Source organism: Sinohyriopsis cumingii, chromosome 7, assembly GCF_028554795.1.
Source record: "Sinohyriopsis cumingii isolate HCF-2022 chromosome 7, ASM2855479v2, whole genome shotgun sequence".
Classification (NCBI taxonomy): domain Eukaryota; kingdom Metazoa; phylum Mollusca; class Bivalvia; order Unionida; family Unionidae; genus Sinohyriopsis; species Sinohyriopsis cumingii.
In genome coordinates this window covers 60,177,614-60,200,833 of record NC_142967.1, presented here as the reverse complement: position 1 = coordinate 60,200,833, position 23,220 = coordinate 60,177,614, and the positions used below count along the sequence as shown (strand labels likewise).

The 23,220-nt window shown below is 36.1% G+C and overlaps 1 protein-coding gene across 1 annotated transcript in view; it reads left to right on the top strand.

The window, feature by feature from the left end:
* The window catches only part of LOC149795350 (major vault protein-like), a 101,234-nt gene that overhangs the window by 62,199 nt on the left and 15,815 nt on the right, over positions 1 to 23,220 (top strand). Inside the window, exons 17-22 of the mRNA XM_089965125.1 lie at positions 6,560 to 6,619; positions 14,300 to 14,378; positions 15,220 to 15,356; positions 16,796 to 16,896; positions 18,223 to 18,449; positions 23,096 to 23,160. Coding sequence (XP_089821251.1) covers positions 6,560 to 6,619; positions 14,300 to 14,378; positions 15,220 to 15,356; positions 16,796 to 16,896; positions 18,223 to 18,449; positions 23,096 to 23,160 — 669 coding nt within the window. The remainder of the gene's footprint in view (positions 1 to 6,559; positions 6,620 to 14,299; positions 14,379 to 15,219; positions 15,357 to 16,795; positions 16,897 to 18,222; positions 18,450 to 23,095; positions 23,161 to 23,220) is intronic.

The following is a 23,220-nucleotide window of genomic DNA, read 5'->3' as shown; positions in this document are numbered from 1 at the left end:
CACAATGCAAAAGAGCATACAGAAATCTCAGGGTCTCCAAATTGAAACAGGAGAATGTAAAACAGGCATTTGTTGAAGAACTGTGTGGCCAACTAGTAACAATTCATGCAAACTCAAGAATTGTGAGGAAAACTGGGCATCCCCAAGAGGCTCTGTATACTCTGTCGCATCCAAAACCCAAAGTCATACCACATGTAATGATCAAGATTGGTTTAATGAGAATTATGCTGAAATATGGATACTACTGATTCAGTGAGAAACATCAGCTCCAAAAGACATTTAGAAAACAGCACTTAATTATCTAGGAAGGCAGCCTTCAACAACAATGCAAACTCATTTGCTTGAATCGTGACTGAGCAGTAAGGCTGATGAGATTCAGTCCAATGCAAACAGGAATGACATGAAAAATTGCTTTGATTCTTTGAAGACAATCTGCAGGATACATTTATCAGGAACATTTCCAATACTGAGTGCTGCTGGCACCAAAGAGGTCAGGAATGGGCTGAATGCTTCATCAATATATCAGCAAGTAAGGAGGCAATTGATTGACTCCCCCAAGTGGAAATCAACACATCACTTGCTCATCCTAGATCACTTGAGAGAAACCGAGAAAGCAGTTGAGCTGCTGTCATACAGCAAAACATATGGAGTGCATGCTATACCAGAAGAAGTTTACAAAGCCTGATCTTTGCGCATGACTTCAGAACTTCCAGTGAATGTGGAATCAGGGAAATACATCCCAGGCATACAAAAATGAATCCATCATCCACTTGTACAAGCAAAATGGCAACAGTCTTGTGACAACCATTTCCAAGCTGGTAAAAGCTGGCAAAATCCTCAACAGAATTCTGCAGAATCACCTTATGAATCACATCAATCAAGGGCTTTTGCCTGAGAATTGGTATGGCTTCAGGAAAGGTCAAGGGACCATAGAAATGGTATTTGAAGATAATCAACTCCAGGAGAAATACCAGGAATAGAACACTAGCCTGTACATAACTTTTGTCAACATGACAAAAGCTTTTGACACAATCGATCATGGATGACTCTGGAAGATCACTGCAAGATTTGGTAGCCCAGAGAAATTCATCATAATAGTTCGGCAATTCTGTGATGACATTGAGGCATCTGAACCATATATAGTCACCAATGGAATCAAGGATGGCTGCCTGTTGGCCCCAGCCTTCTTCAGTATGATATCCATGTTTACAGAAGCCTTCTGTGACTCGGATGCTGGGATCAATAGATAGTGGACTGATTGCAAGCTCTTCAGTCTGAGGACTTTACGGGTGAAGACAAAGTTACAAGAAGGGACTATTTGTGATCTCCAAAGTTCCCATAATGCCAAATACTAGTCTGACATGTAACATAGTATGGACCATTTCTTTTCAGCTTGTGACAGTTTGGGTCTTACAACCAGTATCAAGAAGACAGATGATGCATCAGCCTGCACCAGGAAATTCTTACATACAGCCTACCATCACACTGAATGGCCAGACCCTCAAGGAAGTTGGCAGGTTTCACTTACCTCAGTAGTACAGTCATGTTTAGTCCACATCAGTGATCAAACCAAAGCCAGAATTACCGAAGCAAGTGTGGCCTTCAGCAGACTACACACAAATGTTTGGAGTGCAGAGGCATCACTCTGCAAACAAAATGTAAGGTCTACAAAGCCATTTTATTGCTGACCCTGTTGTATGCATGTAAAACCTGGATGGTATACCAATGTAATGTCAAGAAGATGAACCATTTTCACACGGGCTGCCTGAGAAAACTTGTGAGGACAAGATGGCAGGACACAGTCACAGACACTGAGGTTCTCATACAGTCAGGCATTCTAAGTATCCACACTCAGTTATCAAATCACAGCTGAGATGTGCAGGTCAAATCACCAGGATGTCAGACGAGTAATTGTCAAAGGAGATCTTAAGTGATGAGCTGAAAAACAAGCTCAGGGTAGTCAGAATTAATGCTTCATGAAAGACTTCCACTTCATGTTGACCATTGAGAAGATCTTGCAGTAGATTGTTCCACCTGACACTATTTCATCCATACTAGATCTAAACACTATGAGCTGAGGATAATTGCAGAGGCAGTTCCTCCGTTAATCAAACAACTCCAAGTGTCATTTGAAGTCCAGTTTACTACAGTGAATACAGAGCGTGATCAACCCACTCATGTGCTCACTGAAACCAAACCCATTAGTGATGTCATGGTTGTCTTTGACCTTGAATGATGAACAACAATCCTGAAATTGCAAAATTATTTAAACTCAGCTTTATGAAAGCCATGAATAAGTAAGACCAATCTCTGGGACATTTTAGCGTGAACTGCTTTTCTCAACTTAACAAAAAAGTTGCCACAGCCTGCTAATTGCATTGTAATGGCCATACGGTCATTTGATTTGTTCACATATGGAATAATGACATCCACATGACATGATGCACTCATGATGCAACTTTGTAGTCTGTTGTTTAAGTAAAAGATCATATAGATATGTTTAAAAATATTGCTAGGCTTGGTGTTGGCTGCATCTGCTTTGTTTGACGTTGAGCACTAGGATGAATAAATCTGCTAAGAGGAAATCATCTTACCAGCTGTTTGATTTGTGCTTATATTAGTGGTATTGTTGTTTTAACCATTCAAACAACCACTGCTTGCCATCAGGTTATTTTTGTTCATTTGTATTCTTTATTTTGGATATTTGTCAGTGTTAATCCCCAAAATTAAATATCTATAAATATGCAAACTGTAACAGATGCAAATCCAAAAATTGATATATTCATAAAAATATCTTTTTGTCTTTTTACAAAATCATGAATTTGATACCACAAAAATAAGTGAAACCAAAGTACAGTCAAACAATGGGGAAAAGTGCAACTGGCCTTTGAATATTGGTGATCTCATTATAGAGGTTCACCTTTCACACTTGATTTTTGAACAAATACCATGCATCAGGTACTATTATTATTGTTGTTGATATTATTTTTATTATTATTATTATTATTATTATGTTTAGTGCACTTCATATTTGCCATAATGTAGCATGTCACTTGAAAAACACAATTTTTTACTCCCAAAAGTGATTTTCAGTAATCATAGTATCAACAACAACAAAAAATTCAGTGTGAATCTTTCTTGACACTATGATATATATCCGTAACTTGAAGGAACAGTAGACTTGGAAAACTCATATTAGGGACAATTTATACAGTTGTCTTAGAGGTGATTGATAGGTAAGTTGATCAGAGATAAACAACCACCTTTGCACAGATGACTTAATTGACTGATAGTAGCTAGAGTCATATTATTAGCTAGTAATCTAGTATAGTATAATAATACTAACCTTAGTGGTACATGTACTGTAGCCAACACATTGATTAACAGAAACCTGACATCTGGAAACATACTTCGAGGAAGATAATTGGATTACTTACCTTGCTGTATGGATTGGTTCAGAACACATTAATAAAATGTGGCTGTTTGTGAGGAGTTAATTTTACATTTTTGCACTAATATGTTGTCTGCTGGTCACGTTAGAGGGGTGGCCTTTCTTGAGAGGTTCTTTTGAAAACATTCTTGTCTGTGCCAAGGGATTCCGGCTGTTAAAAGGGGGTGGCTACTGGCGGGGGGGGGGGGCATTCATGAGGGGGACCACTGTATTCTTAATTGTTAAATCCAACTTTATTGAAGATTATTAACTTATTTTGCGGTCAGTGGCAACATTTCTTTTAAGTCAGATTTTACTCCATATATCTTGGGTGGGGAGTTTGGAATAGTGTGGTAGTGTGCTCAATAATTAATAGTTTGTCAAAATGTAGCTGGGACCAGCCATTTGATTTCTGAATAATGTTATTTTTTCTTTTTATATCATAATAATTTCTTTCATTTAGTATAATGTATATAATTTCTTCCTTTTGTCTACAGAACAGAGCAAGAATAGTTTTTCAAGATATTTGGGGGTCAGAATTCTTTTTTTCCAAAAATCCCAGGCCCCTATATCCCTTTGTCCAAAATTAAATGGTCGGTCCCTTAATCATTCTGGCATGTACTACATAAGACATCCAATGACAGAGTAATAACATACAGCCATGACAGTTTAAGAACACAAAGCTTAATCACAAAAGTAACTAACATGCTTTAACATTCTAACAAGTGTGACCATTGCATGATTGACACTCCCTCACAGCAGTACAGATGTAGAAAGATCATTTTCTATGCTGAGAAAAATTCAACAAGATCTTCATGAAAATGTAAATGTCAGTAGCATCCAGTCTAAGATGGTGCAGAGATGAATTCTAATTACACCCCTAACTGAACTATTGAGATCAGCAAGAGCTACATCTGGATAAAACTCTATTCGACTGTTCTCTGCATTTTACAGACAAGTATTGTGTAGTTCATAATTTAGTGTAGTTGTAGTTGTCATTATGTATTTGCACATGTGTGTGTGTCCTGGTGATATATGACAATGCTACATCCAACATTTTCTGTGTTGAAAGCATTTTTAAATGCTTCAAAGAAAACAGATTTTATTTTATTTTACCAGTATTCAAATTTCAATTTCCAATTGTTTTTTTTTTTAGGCTCACATGAGTTGATAACTTAATTATCCATTGTTTTTTATTATTTTTGTGCACTATTTGAGTCTCCAAACACCCCACAACAGTGTAGGAAGTTGGCAGGTATAGCACAATACAACAAATCATAAAATGAATTTATATTGTATTTTTCTTCCAAAGTTGTGTTCCACGTAAGATGATTGTGTCCTGCTCACTCTAATCCATCTTATGAATTATGTTATCATTGACATGTACAAAAATATAATCTGTGATCTTAGCTTCCTTTGTGCACTATGACAAAATACTAATTTCTCAACTAACTGACAGCTTACATATGTCTATGAAACAGAGGAGTGACTCTTTATTCTGCCAACTCTGTTAATTAGAATTGGGAATTGCTGTTCGCACTTAAGACAGTACCTACATTAAGCAGTTGCTCAACTCTCAGAGATCAAATGACAGTCAGCTGATGTGAGAGGCTTGTGATGAATAGAAAATGAAAACTTGTGGCTTTTATTGCCTTTACAGGCATGTTTTGTAAATATTGTATGATCTCTGACCCTAATGAAAATGGATGTAACTCGTATCTCTCCTCAAAAATACTTATTTGTTTTATGAGACATAACCTGAATTTAAATCAAATAAAATACCTGTCACATTGGCACAAAATTTTACTCACAACCAGGGCATCTTTTTTTTTGTTTTATCACAAACTTTTTCACAACTTGTAAAGTGGTTACTTCTTCATTTTCTGCAATTCAAAACAAGAGTATTTTGTCTAAGTTTTTTAGTGGCCAAAAGATTTTTTTAAAACTCCTAGCCCACTGACCTCTACACATTAAAAAGCCAGTCCATAATGATAAAAACTGTCAGTTTTGAATATGACCTCTTAACATTTTTTTGATTTAAATGGACAGTAATAGAGTACACGGAGTACAAGTGAGATAAGAAATGTTTACACATTATTTTAAATGATATTCCTGTATCTAAAAAATCGTCTTCCTCATTCACATATACAGATTGGTCACCGTTGATATAGTTAATTGACTGCTTAAAGCCTGGAGAAACTATTATTTTATTAGTAAACATCTGGTCCCTAACCACAGACTGCAGGTGCCCATTATATACATTACTTTTATAGTGGAAAAAAGCCTGGGGAGAAATTAGAATGACCAGTGTCACAAGATGACCACTTCACGACTTTTATTACAGGTTTGACTGTATATTGATGGTTTCAATACTCAGCAGTTAAAAGAATAAAAGGACAGAATAAATTGATGTATTGTGGATTCCTGCCAGATCTTTCAGTCCCTTCAAATTATGCATGTGCATTAAAGTAACAATTTAGTATTTTCCAATATTGAGTATAGATAAGGTCATATTGTAATGGGTATTGTTTAAAGAAAATATGCTAATAGCAGGGAAACTAAAAATAATCCAAATTTCTATGAGAACTGCCTTGACAGAAGAAGAATATAATGTGGGCAAAAATGAAACCTCTTACTTTGATTTTAGAAGAAATTTCCAATATGATTCTGATGTTAGTGGAAGAAAGGCCAGTTTGGATAGTAGAGAGGATGGATGTTATTTACAGAATGACAGTTGTGCTTTCAGTGTAACCAACAAAAAAATATATATACATGTACTCACTTAAAGTTGAGTTCAACTGCAAACTGCACATACCTAGATGTGTGATTGCATAATATGCAAGCAGATCTGGGTCTACACTCACAGTAGTAATCAGCAGAACAAAAAACACAGAACCTTCAAAACATCTGCCAGCACACACTGTTTGCAGTTGGACCCAACTTAACAGACAAGTATATACAGTAGATAATAAATATATTATTGAATTTGTAATGAGAAATATGCATTGCCATGTAGACTCGTTGTTTTGACATGCCAACTTGCAAGCTTGTCGGCTATATCCAGAACAATTCATCAATCACTAATTGAATTGCCTGTTTATACTGTAATGACATTTTATTACCTTTCAGGTAGAAACATCAGACCATGCAAGACTTAGTGTCCAGGTGGCCTTTAATAACCATTTTGAGGTATAAAAAAATAAATATTAAGTACAAGACATGTTGGTTCAGAAACTTTTGAAATTAGTTATTTACATGACATGCCTGAAGCTTTTAAACCAGCAGTACCTGCAACTACTATTGTAGAGACAATCACATTCTTATCTTACCGTAGTCCAAAGCCCAGGAAATATCCCTATATATGGAAAACTGCAATGGTAACTCAATTCCACAAGGCATTGTCAAAAGATGATATAAATAGTCTTTGACCAATTTGTATAATTCCAGCTCCTTCACAGTTATTTAAGAAATTAATAATTAAGAAAAATTGTTTGGTTGCAAAATTGAGCCTGTAAAATTATACTTGATGCTCGAACTTGAAACATTAAGGATGCCATGAACTCCTTCTTAAGTAAAAATGTATAAAGTTTCTAGTAAGTCTGCTACAGTTTAGTAATACTTTTCAGTGCAAAGAATCCAACAACACTCCAAACCTTAGATCATGGGTCTCAAACATGGGACCCAGCAGGCCGCTTGTGGACGGCCAAGCCGTATCTTGTGCCCACAAAATGATTGGTGTCACAAGGTGTCATTAGAGATAACAAAGGTGGTGCAGCCCTTGGGCCATTGCAAATACCCCCATGTGGCCCTCAGGGTGGTTTGAATTTGAGACCCCTGCCTTAGATCAGTGACATCTATGGACATTTCATTTAATATCAGTAATGTGTAACCTGTTGTGTTAGCATAGCATAGCTTACACTTTTCTGGAAATGAAATAATATCAACTGTATAATGAGAATTCATCCTCTTTTAAGTTGACTTAATAGAAAGTTCTGAATGTGTAACCCGTGACCCTGGCCCATGCAGTCTAGACCTTTTTTTCCAGTCATTGTCATCATTTTGGCTGCTTAAAGTACTTAATAAAAAATTGCCTTTACTTCAAGTCATGTATTATGAATTGAACATTTCATTAGGTGCATTGTTCCTACAGAATTACCCTCTGATATTGTTCCAGTTTGGAATTAATTCTCTATCGAGTTACTGATTTTCTGGGTTACCTTGCATTAAGGTTACTCCCCAACTGGTGTCAACATAACTATTATTGTTGTTATGAATTTTTTTAATATCTTTTGGAGCTAAAGTAGGTATTTAGTTATCCCTATCCTTGCTGTTTTGGTTTGCAGATTCATGGTGTAATGAATCATCAGAATTTGCATTCAATTTAATCCAATTTTTTGCTATTTTTATTTTACGGAAGGAGGTTGCACACCAGTTTTTACTTTTTATTTATGTGCGTTTTGTGATTGACACCTTTGTTCCTTAAAAGTCAGATTAGGATAACATCCTTATTATTATTATTGTTATTATTATTATATTATTATCAACAATATCTTATCCAGCTGGTTTTTCGCTAATTTTCATCTACAGTACTCAGTAAAAATTGTTGATGATGATTTTGTTCTTAAAAAGAAAAACAAAACTGCATTGCTAATTTTATTGTTGCTAAAACATGGTGGTTTTAATTCATTTTATAGAAATGACACCTGAGAACATGTAAGATCTTACTGAGAAGTTTTATTATTCTCCTTTTTCAGATTTTTCTTTTGCTGCAGTGCCTAAACAGAGCATGAGCAGTGTGGGCACAAGAAAACCCCATGAGATGTCCACCCAACCTGTCTTGTTTGTCCAGATTGAAAAAGGACAGATAGCTGTCTTTTTTGCAGTCTCTGGTCAGATGAGGAGAGGCTTTCTGGGGCCTCCTCTTATTGAGATCTTTTGCTACTACTGCACTCTAACATGTCAGGGAGTATACACAGATCTTGAACCAAGGCCAGGAGTTTACCAGACTGCAGAAGGGGGGGTTTGTCCTCCATTCTATGCTCCAGCCGACAGTCTATGGCTCCAGGTATCAAGTTCATTCTCTTCTTGGCCCGTTAAACACCCACCCTCACCCCCAGATTCTGGTGTGTCCCAGTTGCAGATATTGGCTGGGTCTTTGGCTCACCTCCCAGGTAAAGCCTTGAAGGCCCTGTAACTTAATGCCCACATGCTAGTTATGGTTGTAATGCATGCCAATCTATTTGTGGTGGCTTCCTTCAGTCTCTTGGAGGAGTAATCAGTGTCTCCAGTGGCACTTATGTGTTTGTTGGTTGCCATAGCGAAGACATCACATTTTTATGTACCAGCCATGTCAATGGTGCTCTCAGCAGAACTTCTTCACTCAGCATGGATGCAGCCTTCAGGACATCCAAAAACTTGCTGGACCACACTAAGATCCTTTTAAAAGCTGCACTGCTTGATGTCTAGATGCTCTTAGGATGTCCCATACTCTCCATAGGGTCACAGGATTTGAAGGACCAGCAACATGGGTCATAGGCAGCTACTCAGTACCTATCAAAACTGGCCAAGAAGTACTCCCACTCTGATCACCCTTTGGGACCTTCTCCCAGATTCTTCAAGCAGGTGCAGCCTTAACAGTTTCATAAGTAGCCTGTGTTAAAGCTCACATGGCAAGGCAGTCAGATGCGATGGGTGTAGTAGCAGCCCATTTAAGGTCTTTTGAGTCCCCATCCTCAAGTATTTTGATGACTGGTTGATGCAAGTCCTTAGAGATTCTCATCTATAGGACCTGTTCCTCTGTTATTTGATATTGACTCATCTTGGTCTGATCTCCTACCTAGAAAGAAGTCAGATCTGATCCCTTCTCAGAACTTCATATATTTAGAAATGAATTTCCTCACAGCAAATACTGTCCCTCATGAGAGATATTCAGGCCAACACCTTGTTTGCTTGCCTTTAGGTCTGTTCCTTAGGAACTCTGAACTCGGCTGCAGACAGTTTCCCTACGGAGGCTTGTACTTGCTCCAGTTCCTGCTTTTAACAAACTGGAAATAAACAAAGACATGCTATCAACTCATATCTCCCTGGAATCTGACATTTGCCACCACCTGCAAAGGTGGCTGAATTGGGACTGATTTCTGACTGGAGTCCCAGTTCATACCTCTAAGTCCTACTTCTTTCAGTATACTGATGCATCAGATTCAGGATGGGGTGCTCATCTGAAGCCATCTTGAAACATTTGTGTGGCTACTTATTCTGACAGTAAAGTCATATAGGCAAGGATTTTTCACTAAAACACCAGAACAATATGTAACTGTTGTAAATGAGATTGGTGCTTATCTGACCTCCATCTTGTCACTACTTCTCATGAATGATTAACCCTTTACTTCACGTAAGTGCCTTTGGATGCCTCTACTCCATTCTCATGGAAGTGCCTTTGGATGCCTCTCCTCAGTTCACATGGAAGCACCTTTGGACACCTCAACACCATTCTCATAGAAGTGCGTTTGGTTTCCGCTGTAAATGTCAGCCATTTTGAGCTGGTTTTCGTAGCACTACCTTCGGGGGTAAATCCCTATTAGGTACTACATTCATTGATGTGAATAACCATTACGTCAGATCACATGGTTGCTATTTAAACTCTAGTCATAATCTGCTATTTAAAGTAAATTGGTTAGATTCTCCACTCTCCAAAATGGAGATCATGGATTTTGTTCATTACTTTCTGGAGTTTGCACGACTAGAATCACTACTATGAAAGTGTCAGTAACTTAGGTAAAGGCTCTGATATTGATGTAGGCAACACCGAGTTTTTTTCTGATTTATCAATTTCAGATGATTTAGTGATATATACATTGACAAAGAACTTGTTAATTTCAAGTATGAGAAATGGCAGCTATGGATCGTCACAAATGAATTCTCTTTTAAAGCATGTAAAAAGTTCTTCCATGAAAAATAATTGTACATATATAATGACCCAGTTTTACTCTTAAATCTATCTAGACATAATAGATTGTACAAAAAATGTAAGATGGTTAAAATTGATGTTGAAGTAAAGGGTTAATGACATTGACATGGACTTGTTCTAAAACTGCAATATTTAATTGGTTCCAGATGAAAATAGTACAGATCTGATGACCAACATATTTGCACTTTGTGTGAATGAGTTTTGGAAATTAAACCTAATTGTCCTAAGGATCAAGTCAAAAGTCATTGTTTGCATTTTTATGCTTCCATTCACTAATGAACCCAGGGACTTGCACATATGCAAATAAATGTTGATCAGACTTGTATTTAGTTTCACTCCATTAAATAAGTTGATAATTTGACATTGATTTTAAGGTGATAGGTCTCAACTCAGATTTTCTATCTGTACTGTCTTGTGAGCATGATAGCACATGAAAGTATGAATAGATTTTTCTCAAACCAAGTTTCTGGATATATCAGAAGAATACCCTGAATGATGCAAGTTTAATAACATTTTTTGGGTTAGGTTTTTTTCTTAAATATTTATGATAAATGAAACCAACCTTAGCATGTAGGTACATCTTCACAATGTATGAGACAGGTTCACATATCTTCTCTCCATGGTACATATACCAAGTTCAAAATCACTTACAGGTACCATATATACTCACGTATAAACCTGTTTGCATATAAGACACCACCACCCAAACTTAATAGTTATAAACACTAAAAAGTGCTTGACCTGCATCTAAGTCGACCCAAAAATCCAAGACCTCACAAGATGCATGTGGTAAGTTCTAAATGCATTTATTTAGGCAAACTTAATTAGCAAAAATTACCAGTATAACTCTTGGGTTGGCATGTATCATTATAAAAGTCAAGAAATATATTTTAAATTTTCTGTTTTCTTGTTGTTTTTGCCTAATTCAGATTTGTGTTTAACTTGATCAGATGATGACAAGAATTGAGCATTCGCAGGTTGCTGTAACACTACCTCTCCCTTTTGACTCGATTATTGTTTGTTTGTGCATTATTGCATTTGACTTTTTATATCACTGCACCAGTAATTACGTTTTTATTTTGCCTTGAAATTGTAAATACCTTACTCATTAAAATATTATCCCAGTATGATTCACTGCTTGCAATTAGTCTAGTGAGCATATTTACATAATGGTGCCACTGCATGTACATTATAGGTTTTAACACACACTGAATGAAGTACATCCCTTGGATTTGAATCATGGGCACCACTGCACTAAACTTTAATGATAAATAATGATACAGTGTTGAAGTTTCAGAAATAATACTTTGAGAATCATGCTGACACCATAAAAACTGAGTTGTAGTTTGCTTTGATGTAAGCAACCTTACACCCTGTTTTACAAAACTTAGGTAATCATGTGAATATTATGTATTGAAAGGCAAGTACACATCAAAGTACTGGTATAGTTGCCGGTCAAAATTCCCTTTTAACCCAAGCCAGTTTTAGTTTTCTGATGATTAACTTGCCTGTATTACTGTCAGAAAATAAAAAATAAATCTGTCAATTATAAACAAAGGAGACATCGAAACATCCAGCTTTCCATTTTGTAAAAAATTATGATTTTGTTCAGCCAAAACACAAAAGTAACATAGATTGATGATGATCTTGGTTGATCTATATTGAGAATTTTAGCCTTTATTATTATCAATCTTTCATGAACGTGTAACAGTTATGCTGGTTATGCCTTGCACAATTGAACATGTGTATCTTTTCATAGAGATTACCTCAATTTGTAGCATTGCTTGTATCAGTGAAAAAGAGTAACTCATGAGCGCATGGATCAGTGTAAATGAAACAGCTATTATTGACTAGCTGAAGTGTTATCTGGAAGAATGTGATTTGGTCAAAAAAATTAATAAAGCAAAACCTGCATCTAATCTGTTTGGGAATAAACAAGGATTAAAGTGACACTAGGCACGATTTGCACTGTGTAAGTACTGTACATTATAGTACAGCCTGGTCTCCTTTGGTACACTCGAACTGGCCCATGAATTATGAAGTCTTTATTTACCTTTATTTAATTTCATGTTGGAGAAATCAGAAAATATGCATGCTCAGAATAATAGTAAAAGCAATCATAGTAGTTTGTAACAGTTTAGTATGTTTTGGGACACCGAGAATGTATTTTTTTCACTTGTATATACATTTTAGGACATAAATTTTTTTCCGTGTGCCAAGATCTACAGCCATGATGGTAGTCAGCAACAAAAAAAATCTTAAAAACTTGCAAGGTTATACCTTGGCCTGTGGATAAGCTGACTCCTCTTTTTCCAGGCCTTTACTTTTTCCTAAATTGTTCAGCTTATATGCAAGTATACATGGTAGCTTGTGAATAAGTTAACTCAGACATGTAAGAAAATATTTTTGTTACTAAATTTGATATGTTGGAGTTTCCAAAAAATATGAGATCAGTTCAATATTCCACAGTAAAAATGAATAAAAGGACAGATGGAACAAACTTCATGTTCTTGGAAATTATTTTTGGTCAGTAGAGTATCAGACCCTTCAAGGGACTCTTCTTCTGACTTGCATCATTGAAAGGCCTTTTGATCGACATTCACTCTGAAAAAAAATCGCTTTTCCCATTAGCTTGTTTGCCACAGAATTGGTGCTTAATTGAGAACACATACCAGATTCTAGTTAATGTCAGGGGTCTCTTGGGATTGCCTTAAGGGAAAATTCCATGCAGGTAGGTCAGTGTTAATATCATACAGATACTAAACAGAGCTGTCTCCACTGCACTGTAACTGAGTTCATTCCCAGTTGAAGCACTATGCTATTACTATTAATAGCACAGTGGCAGGGTGCCTTCTAGCTTACAGCCTCAGTAGTGTGATCAACTATATGTACTGACATTTGCATGTTGGTACACATAGAATTCGTGTATTGAGTTGAAATCTGGGGCTACATTATACTGACTCTCTTTCTGTCTGGTAAATTATTAATGCTTATAGTCTATATTGCAAAACTTTGTTCTCAAGTCTTGTTTTAGGTATGCTAATCCAATCTAATAGCCATTGTTTCTTGCCATGTGGGTTGCAAAATATCACATCTAAGATAAATTAGGGAATGCTGAGAAACACTGGCAAGACTGGTATGTTATGGATGTAATGGTGAACCTGGTACAGCTGATTTTTAACAATCTCAATTTTGAGGGTTTTAGAGCTGGAGGGTTTTAGAGCTGGTTATGGTATACAATAGCTGACTCCATCTGGGTACACAAAAAGCTTATTATTGATATAAGCAGCTTGAAGTATCAAGTTTGGGCAATGCCAGACTTGGGTGAAAAATATTTTCATGAAATTGTTAGCTCATTAAAAATATACACCAGTAGAAATTTTTTTGCTTATTTGAAACTTTTAGACAGGGTTGATATTGCAATTGAATTATATCCAGAATCATGTTATAATGAAGGATACTGTGGTGAAAGAGAGCTGCATTATTATTACCAAGAGAATGATGTTGAATTAATAGATCCCATCTATTGGAGCATAATAGAGGGTTGTTAATGAGGCTTTGCTTAGGTTTGACTAACAAATTTATCATAGGATTATTTACTTTTATTGCATTCCTATGTCAGCAATGATGTTTTGAAGCAAAAATGCAGATAATTGACTTGAAATGACCTAAAATAGAAGCTTACATGTTCATAGAAGAGCATGACAATTTGGACTTTGCATATCATATCAAATTGACCTCAAAGATTTTTGCCTTGGTTATAAATCAGATTATAATCATTTTCAGTAAGAAAAGCCCTTTTCTTTTGCATGTTGTAGTTAAGTTCATGAGATAAAATCGTAACCCTTTGGTTTTATATTGTCTGGTCAAATTTTTATTTAGAATGTAATTGAATCTTTCAGTATACGAAAGGAAACCCAAGAAGTGAAGCAGCTATCTTCTCAGTTCCAGATTTTATTGGTTATGCTTGTCGACAGCTAGGTACGTTTTGTTGGAGGTTAGGAAATACTTCCTAATTGACCTGCACGGCAACATATGTTGATAGATATGCCTGAGCAATTGTTTCTGCTTAAATGTGATCTAGATGTCTAATTTATTGTCTGTAATAAAATTGACCAGGTTGAATTTTTATTGCTTAAAATGCTCCGATTTCATTTGAGTAGATGATTAGACATTTTCTTAAAGGATTGGCATGGAAAAGATAGTAATAATAATAATAATGTTGTTATTTAAAGAGGGCAACTCAATTAGTTAAATACAACTAATCCCTTAAATGTACATATGAAAGTTATATGTCACTTATTGAATAGATTTGGGAAGATATATGAAATAGAAGTTTTATCTCAGAAAAGAATTATAGGTTATGAACTTTGAGACCTAGGTTGGGGGTGGAGATAGAAAAAGTTTCCTTGGAGAACTTGCATGGAAAATAAATTTTGCTGGGATACAGTATATGCAACAGTACCATATATACTCACTTATAAGTCTTGTCCAAGTGCAAATTGCATAGAACCTATTTTGCTGTTGTATTATGTGCTTTCAGATCTGGGTGTTGGAAACATCAGTAGAACAAACAACATAGATCCTGATTTTTTATATGGCAGATCAAGGTCTGTGTTGTTTGCAGTTGGACCTGACTTATATATAAGCATAGATATTATATCTCACTTTTCTGGATGTTAATTTGCAGCTCAGTACATTGAATTAATTGAATTGTTGTAAATTTTTATCCTTTGACTTCTGCAAGTTTAAATTTTAGCAAATTATCAACTGAAATGTTTAGTTGCAATATTAGAAAATATCCTTAAAATTTACATTTCAGGCAGCAGAATTCGAGCAGCAGTTGCACGCACCTCATTTGATGAATTTCATCGTCATTCTTCCCAGGTTATTCTGAATGCTGTGTTCCAAAAGGATGGGGTACTGCAAAAAGAAATCAAATTCACAAATAATAATTTGGTAACTTTCAATTTTACTTTTGTTGGATATATATTAATCACCTGGAAATAACATGTTCATTATATATCTGGTGCCATTTAACAGCTTCCCATTTGCTTTTATAATAAGCTGAAGCTTTGAATTAAGTTTAATGTACATTTAGTGCCATTTGACAGCTTCCCTTTCAATCTAATATAATAACCCAAAAGCTTTGAATTAAGTTTAATGTACATTTAGTGCCATTTGATAGCTTCCCTTTCAATCTAATATAATAACCCAAAAGCTTTGAATTAAGTTTAATAATTAACTTCATTCAGGTAGCTGGGTAAAAGTCTGGTCATTTTCATTCACTTTTTGGAGAGCCCAGTTTTACTGGGCTCCTTAAGCTTCTGCTGAAGAAACTTTGCTCAAGGTTTATCCATACCGTTCTGTCAGGGAGCTTCACAGCCCATTTTTGACCTCTGTTTTGCCAATTTAGTAACTGTAGAATCACTCACTGACAGAATGAACCGATTACAAAAAGCACTTGAAATAGACAGTCAGATGTCATGGACATGTTACTTTATGTATTTAGGTTCCTAGTTGTACTTTCATCTTTTCAACCCCAGTGGGAAGCAAGATATAGCAGTCACTTTTCTGTCAGTAGTATCAACAGTTTTTAAGGGTTTTGGTTAAAGTTTTTCATTTGTTTTTATTTCCCTAACTCCATGGTTGATTTTCTTCATACTTGGGATGAATCATTATGAAATAAGACAGTTCATTCAGCAGCATTTTCAGTCAATATTTTTACATTGGTGTCAAGGGCATATGTTTTTTAATTGAATATTCTGATCACAGAAACATTGCATTCCAGTTTTTGGTTAAAGTGTTTTTGGTAGCTTATATTTCCTAAACCCTCTGATGGATTTTCTTCATACATGGGATGAATCATTATGAAGCCAAGAAATTTCATTCAGCAGCATGTTCATTCAATTTTTTTTTCCTTGGGGTCAATTGCATGATTTTTTACAACAATGTGTTCATCATAGGTTCAACATTCAGTTTTTCATAAATTGTTTAATTAGTCAACATTTACTGCTTTGGCTTGATTAGGGGCAATCACATTTTACAAGTACATGTAACTCTAAGAAATATATTAAAATAGAATGCATTCTTAAGAAGAAATGTCACATTAAGGCTATTGACATGAGAAACTACTTGTTGCTGATTTCAAGTTTGATGTTATGGTTAATTTCTATGTACATGCATTCTAACAATAAAGAAAAAGATTTTTTAAAAAGTAATCAATGAAACTGAAGAATTCCTAGAGACTTTTCTTGGATACAATCAGTCTTATGAGTATGCCATTGTAAACATATAATATTGTTGTACATAACGACCTGTAGATTTGGGATTGCTCAGTTTGGCATTATTTGTTTCCGATAATTTGAAATATCACCCTTATTTCTGTGTGCTTGCAGGTGATTACTGCTGTTGATGTCCAGAGCATAGAACCTGTGGACATGAAGATGAGAGACAGTTTAAGTAAATCTGTACAGCTGGCCATAGAAATCTCTACCAAGTAAGTACCTTTGTTTGGTCAAACTGGATATATAGATCTGCCAAAACTTATGATTTTGCTGTAAGTCTTACAGAAATGACCCTTAAAATACAGTCCACAAAATATCAGAAATGCAGTTGTTTGTGGCAAAATCCAGATACTGTCTTGTCCATGCTTGATTTGGATCTGGGTTTCACATTAGATTTAGTGGATTTAGTCTGGGAAGCAGACCAACTTCACAGTAGTACCTCAGATACTTTAAAATGGATGTATTTCATGATGCAAAACATCAGCATGATCAAGCTGTTGCTTATTTGTTTTAAAAATGGCATCTATCAAGTGATACATTTCCCAGACAAAAGGGACAATAAACCTTTTGAAAAGCTTTAATTTTCAGTACAGAAGAATAAAAGGGAATACTCAAATTCTTGGGGGGGAAAAAGAAATAAGGACAACAGTATGTTGATTGCAGTATGGCACATTGTGGGAAAGATGATAGCTGTCACCACAGCCCACATGAAATTAAATTTATTTTTTAAGATTTATATCAAGTTGACATATAGTAAGAAGGCTTTGAGCTCTGTAGGGTTTGGAATTGAAGTTTGTGCTACTGTACTGGAGGTCATTCAGATTTAAATTAACTTTCCAAATTTTTTAGGCCAGGAAGAACATGACAGTTACCATCACTACATCAGTCTTGAATCTCACTTCACGACTTTCAAATGCATGTTTTCCAGCTTGACAACAGCAGTAAATATTTGTTACACCTTACTGAAAACTGGTCTAACTTACAAAACAAATCAGTGGCATTACTGAGAAGTTCTAGTTAGGTTTGGCAGATCTGGATAATACTCCCATACTTTTCCATTGAATTTTGCAATATATTTGGTTGTGGCTTACAGACAGTTTTAATATTTTTATTGATCCTAGGGATAAAGGCTTGGGGCAGGGGTAGGGGAAACTTTTGAAGGGGATAAAGTTATACATTTCTTAAAAAAGATGTGATTATGCCGCTATGTTGCACAATTCTAGTTAAGTTATAGTTGTTATGCAGATATGAAAACAGGCTTAAAATTCACACTTCATTGTTTTGGAATGACTAGAGGGGAAACAATGAATAGCTAAGAGGAAAAAATGCTTATATAATGCACATTTCTAATTATATCTTGATTTTGTTTTTATTGAAATCTAAAATTTTAGGTTTTAGTGGTATATTTACCAAAATATTTGTCCAAACTGGTCTCCATACTTGCCTTTTGACAGTCAGTATTCAGTAGCATTACATCCATTTAACATTATCATAGTATCTTGTAATTGATAGATATTTACAGGTAATATCTATTCCAGGTCAATAGAAGCTGCAGCTTCCCATGAAGCTGGTAGGAATGAGCAGATATCACGAGGCCAGCTTGAGCGTCAGAAACTACATAATGAAAAAGAGGCAGAAATCGAGCGATGTAAACTCCTTGAGCTGAAGAGCATAACTGCTGCTGTCGAGTCCACAGGCCAGGCCACAGCAGAGGCTCAGGCACAAGCTGAGAGGATTCTTATTGAATGTGAAAGTGAGATCGAAGGTAGGTGTTATTCTTTGTGCATCTGGCCACATCATCTTTTGGTGTAATCCTGTGTCTGACATGCATCATCCATTGTGTGCCATCCATCAGCAAATGCTTTTTCAGCTTTTTCACAAAACACAACACCAGTTTCAGCCAAAATTGACAGAGAGTATCCTGGCACGAATGTGGATTTTATTACTAAAAATAGAAAAACCGTTGAACAGTTTTATTTCTAAAACTGTTGAACAGAATTTGACCAAGTTTGACAATAAGTATCCTGGCATGAAATCCTTTCAGGTTTTTACAGATATTGACAGTGTGCCATTAAATATGGCAGCTGTTTTTAAGAATACAAAAACTTTCAAAAAAACTTTTCCTAAAAAACAACTGAACAGACAGAATTGGTTGTGGAACCAGTCACTATTCATAATTGATAGTACATCTAAAATTTTATTTTTTTGTTCCTAATTTAAAGAATATTCTATTATATTCCAGGAGAATACACTGCTCCCTCAACAACTCCCTGTAGGATAATTTATGAACCCATTTATAACATGGGTGGAATGCATGGATCCCTTTTTTTCTAGAAAATTTCAAAAGGATTTATCCTTTTGTGGTGAACATGAAGAAAATCACAGTCAAAATTGATAAACAAAGCTGTGATATATTGCTCATTTTACTGTCTAAAATGATGGTTAGTATCCAGAAATTTGAATCAACACCTTGAAATTTCAGCTTTTAAAAAGAAGTCTGATACTTTGTTACATTTTCTTTACAAAAAATTCTCAGTACACTAAAGAATAGACCTTGATACAATTTTGATCAGTGAAACTGTCACTAATGCCTATATATGGCAACAATTAAGAAATAAATACCAATTAAATAATTTTTGTGAATTCAAATTCGTGTTTCAGCCCTATATTTTAATTAAGTTTCAGTGCAGTCATCATAAATGCAATATCCCCTCAAATGTGAAAAATGGCTATCTACTGTGATAGCTACGTCTGCTGGCATTCTGTGAGAACCTAATTAACTGCTGACTGTGTTTTGATTTCTGATTTGTGAATTTATTTGTTATATTGTTACACTTGATTAAAAGCAGACCTGTTTTGTATTATCTATTTTGTATCAAATGAAATAATGGGAATGGCATATGAAAAAGTTTATAAAGGCATGCATATCCTACCTGCATCAGAGCTAGCGACACAGTCATGTGTCAGGTCAACTCATTTCAGTTGACCACTCAGTCACTGTTATAAATATTATTATACAAGTAACAATTAAAACTACCTTAAATTATCCTAGTCATTCACAAATCTTATCAAAAAACAGCGAGGCAAAGAAGCGAAAGGAGAATAAGGTGAATTCAAAGCTTGTTTGATAGATATGGTGTATTATGGAGAGGCAAGTTCTAACTTTTCTTTATTTCAATGACAACAGTTCTGCCTTTACAATTTTACCTCACTTTTGTTTTCTTTACATATTTTATTGTACTTAGGTACTTGTACAGACAGCTCATGTGACTTCAAATTAAGTTTGGGCTGTAATTTTTATTTTATTTTTGTGCATGCTTATAAAACCTATAAAAAACTCAGTATATGTTTAATTTCACAACGGCTGGCTACATACAGGTGGAATTTCTCTACTAATACCTTTAGCATCTACAGCCACACTTCATTGCATTTATCTGTACAGGTCATCCTTGAACCACTTGCAGGTAGTATGGTGAATTATTTTGGTTTTAACCAGGATGCTTCATAGCTTTATTAAATTCATCTACTGTCACTATTTTCCAGGTAACACTAAAAGGTGTAATCTGCACCAGTTTTGTGTTCAACAATAGGAGACAGGTGCAGAGCTACAACAGGTTTATATGTTTTGCTCTATTGTCTTACAGATGAGACCATTGGCAAAATGCAGAAACAAATGGCTAAGGACAAAGACACCATAAGCCTACATGCTGATGTGTCCTCAGTGCAGGAATTTCTGGTGGATAAGGGAGATAAATCAAGAATGGGCTCTCCAGTCACACAAAAACCTGAAATCTACATGATCAGAGACAGCCCTGACACCATTGTCACCACCACAGGACTCCTTGTGTTGGCAATACCTACAGGCCTTGCCTTCTCAGGATTTGACTCCACATGTCTTATTGAACAGTAGGGAGACGAGCAAAACAAAGTATCATCTTGCATAGCCAATACACATACTGGTTACATGGATCAGACATCCTGTCACTCATCCTAACATTATGACTCAGATTACGTCCTCCCTACAAACATAGCCTACTTTCAGTTGACCGATGTAGGCCTATTTCAGGGATCATAAGGGACAAAGACCTCAACATGTACATGATAAGTTACAAGAAGTCAATCTGTCATCCAGTCTGTCGAACCTGGTATATACAGGCAATTTTAGACCAGTCTAACCCACACACTGACTCGAAGCACTCTTTATTTATGATGCCAAGCTTAGTACCTCAGATGTCACTTTTCAGTTCTCTCTGCATTTGGTCAGTAGAAGAAACTCTTAAATTAGTGACCAATTGGAAAGCATTGTTTTTACTTTAGGGTGCTCCATGAGTTTTCTCAGCAGCAGACCATGACACTCTTCATCAGTTCCTCTTCAGGCAACTCAAGAGACATCAGCCTCACCTCATGCTAAAAAGCTATGCTTGTTCTGAGACTGCTTCATCATTTCTTGACTATACAATGTCTTGGGAAGACTCAGAGCATCAACTGAAGAAATTTTCCACCTATTGCCCCTCCCTTGAGTTCTACCCTCCTCTTACCCTATTAACCACCTCGACCAGAGCTCCAGCATCTGTTGATCTTATCATGACCAAGGTAGAATCCAACTTCAAACAACTAAAATGTCTGGCACAAGACAGACATTTTGAACCGTTTACATCATCAATTACAAGATCCCAGCATCAGCCATCTCTTTTCTTCACAAATGTGCCTTCCATCAAGTTTTCATCGGCAGTTCTACAGTTGCCAAACACCAGTTTTTCGTTTGGACACCCCAACAGTTGACTGTGAAATTGCAGCTTTGGGGATGACAAAACCATACTTGATTCATATGGATGGAACATCTTTTAATGACACTCAACAGTTTGTCCGCAATGTAGTAGCTGTTGACTCTATTTTGGACTTGGTATCAATGGCTATCTTCTAAAAGTCAGAACAGAGCTATCTTCTCCTACTCTGAATTCCACAAGACATGCATCGGAGCTGGTCTCCAGAATAACCCAGTTTTTTAACAGAGTGGCTCAACATACTTTAGCCAATGCAATCAGAGGAGCTACAAATTTGCAATTATCTAACTGACATTATTCATGCTGTGGGATGGATGTCATAGTAGAACATTCTCCAATTTTTATCTAAGAGATTTTTAATCCCAAAGGGCTCAGCTTGCCATGGTGCAACAGGTCACCTTTCCAGGTTATTCAACAGCTTCATATGACACGGCTTCACAACTTCCACTGGATTTGCAGGAGGGTAAATTTTCCCTTTTGGAAGCTGCTCCCCGATATAATGGAGTCTTCTCCGGTCAGGTTTCTTTGAAGCTGTCTCACATAACTTAGGGGATTGGAGATGGCATATCCTTGGTAAGGGGGTGTACCTCCCTTCACCTTTTACTGATTCTCCTAAGGTATTATGATTGGGTAACATATTTAAAGAAGAAACTCGTTTTTCTAGTAAAATGTTTCTTTATGAACTTATCCAATCATAATACACATACACCCTCCCTACAGTTACATCCATGTAGAGGGGCCCCGAGTGGCCGAGTGGTCTAAAGCGCTCTCTGTTACGGATCACTGCCATCTCACCTCTGTCTGCATGGGTTCAGGTCTCAGATTCAGCCAATGTGGGTATGTGAGAAAGCTTGCCAGTAGCTTCTCGTGGGTCGGTGGTTCTTTACGGGGGTTTTCCCGGGTTCTTCCTCCACCATTAATACTGGCCGCTATGTATAGCCTATCGTGTGCTGAAAAATGGCATTAAACCCTACAACAACAACAACATCCATGTAGAGAACATGCCCTACACTCGAGTAGTAACTGAGATATTTATAGGTTTTGCTGCCAATTCCTATATCAATAGGAGATCACTCAACCTGACCACCACTAAATGGGCAGATAACTTAGCTCTGGGAAAGCTGGATTTGCAAGGTGGTAGTTCTAAAATATTATGATTGGGTAAGTATTAGGAAAGAAACCTGTTTTCCTTTGAAAACATTAGTATCCTTGGTTGCTGTATATTGACAGGGTCTCTGGTGTCATTTGGATAGATTTCTTGTAAAGTAAAAAATTTAATTGGTCTCTGCATGTGTATGTAATTTTAATCCATTGTTGTGAATATGTGTATGTAATGTTCATCCATTGTTGTGGATATGTATATGTAATGTTAATCCATTGTTGTGGATAATAGTTTTTATTGTGTTGCAAAATAACAACATATCATTAGCACTTTAATTCATGGATTGAGGAAGAGTTTCTGTTGTTTCTACAGAAGATTCGCTGCTTGTTGTGTCTTTAAATTTTGTATGTATCAACGATTAAAACCATGAAAATTGGTATCCCATGAAAAATGCTACTAGGGTTTTTCTCTGTATTTAAGGTGTGTAAAACCGCAACCCTCATGCACAGTTTTCTTCCATTTCAGCTGCCAAACTGCGTGCCCAAGCGGCTGAGATTGAACATCAAGCCAAATTGGAGACCCAGTACTTGGTATGTTCAGGGATTAAGTAAAGGAAGAATATTATTTTATTTACATGGACATACACACTC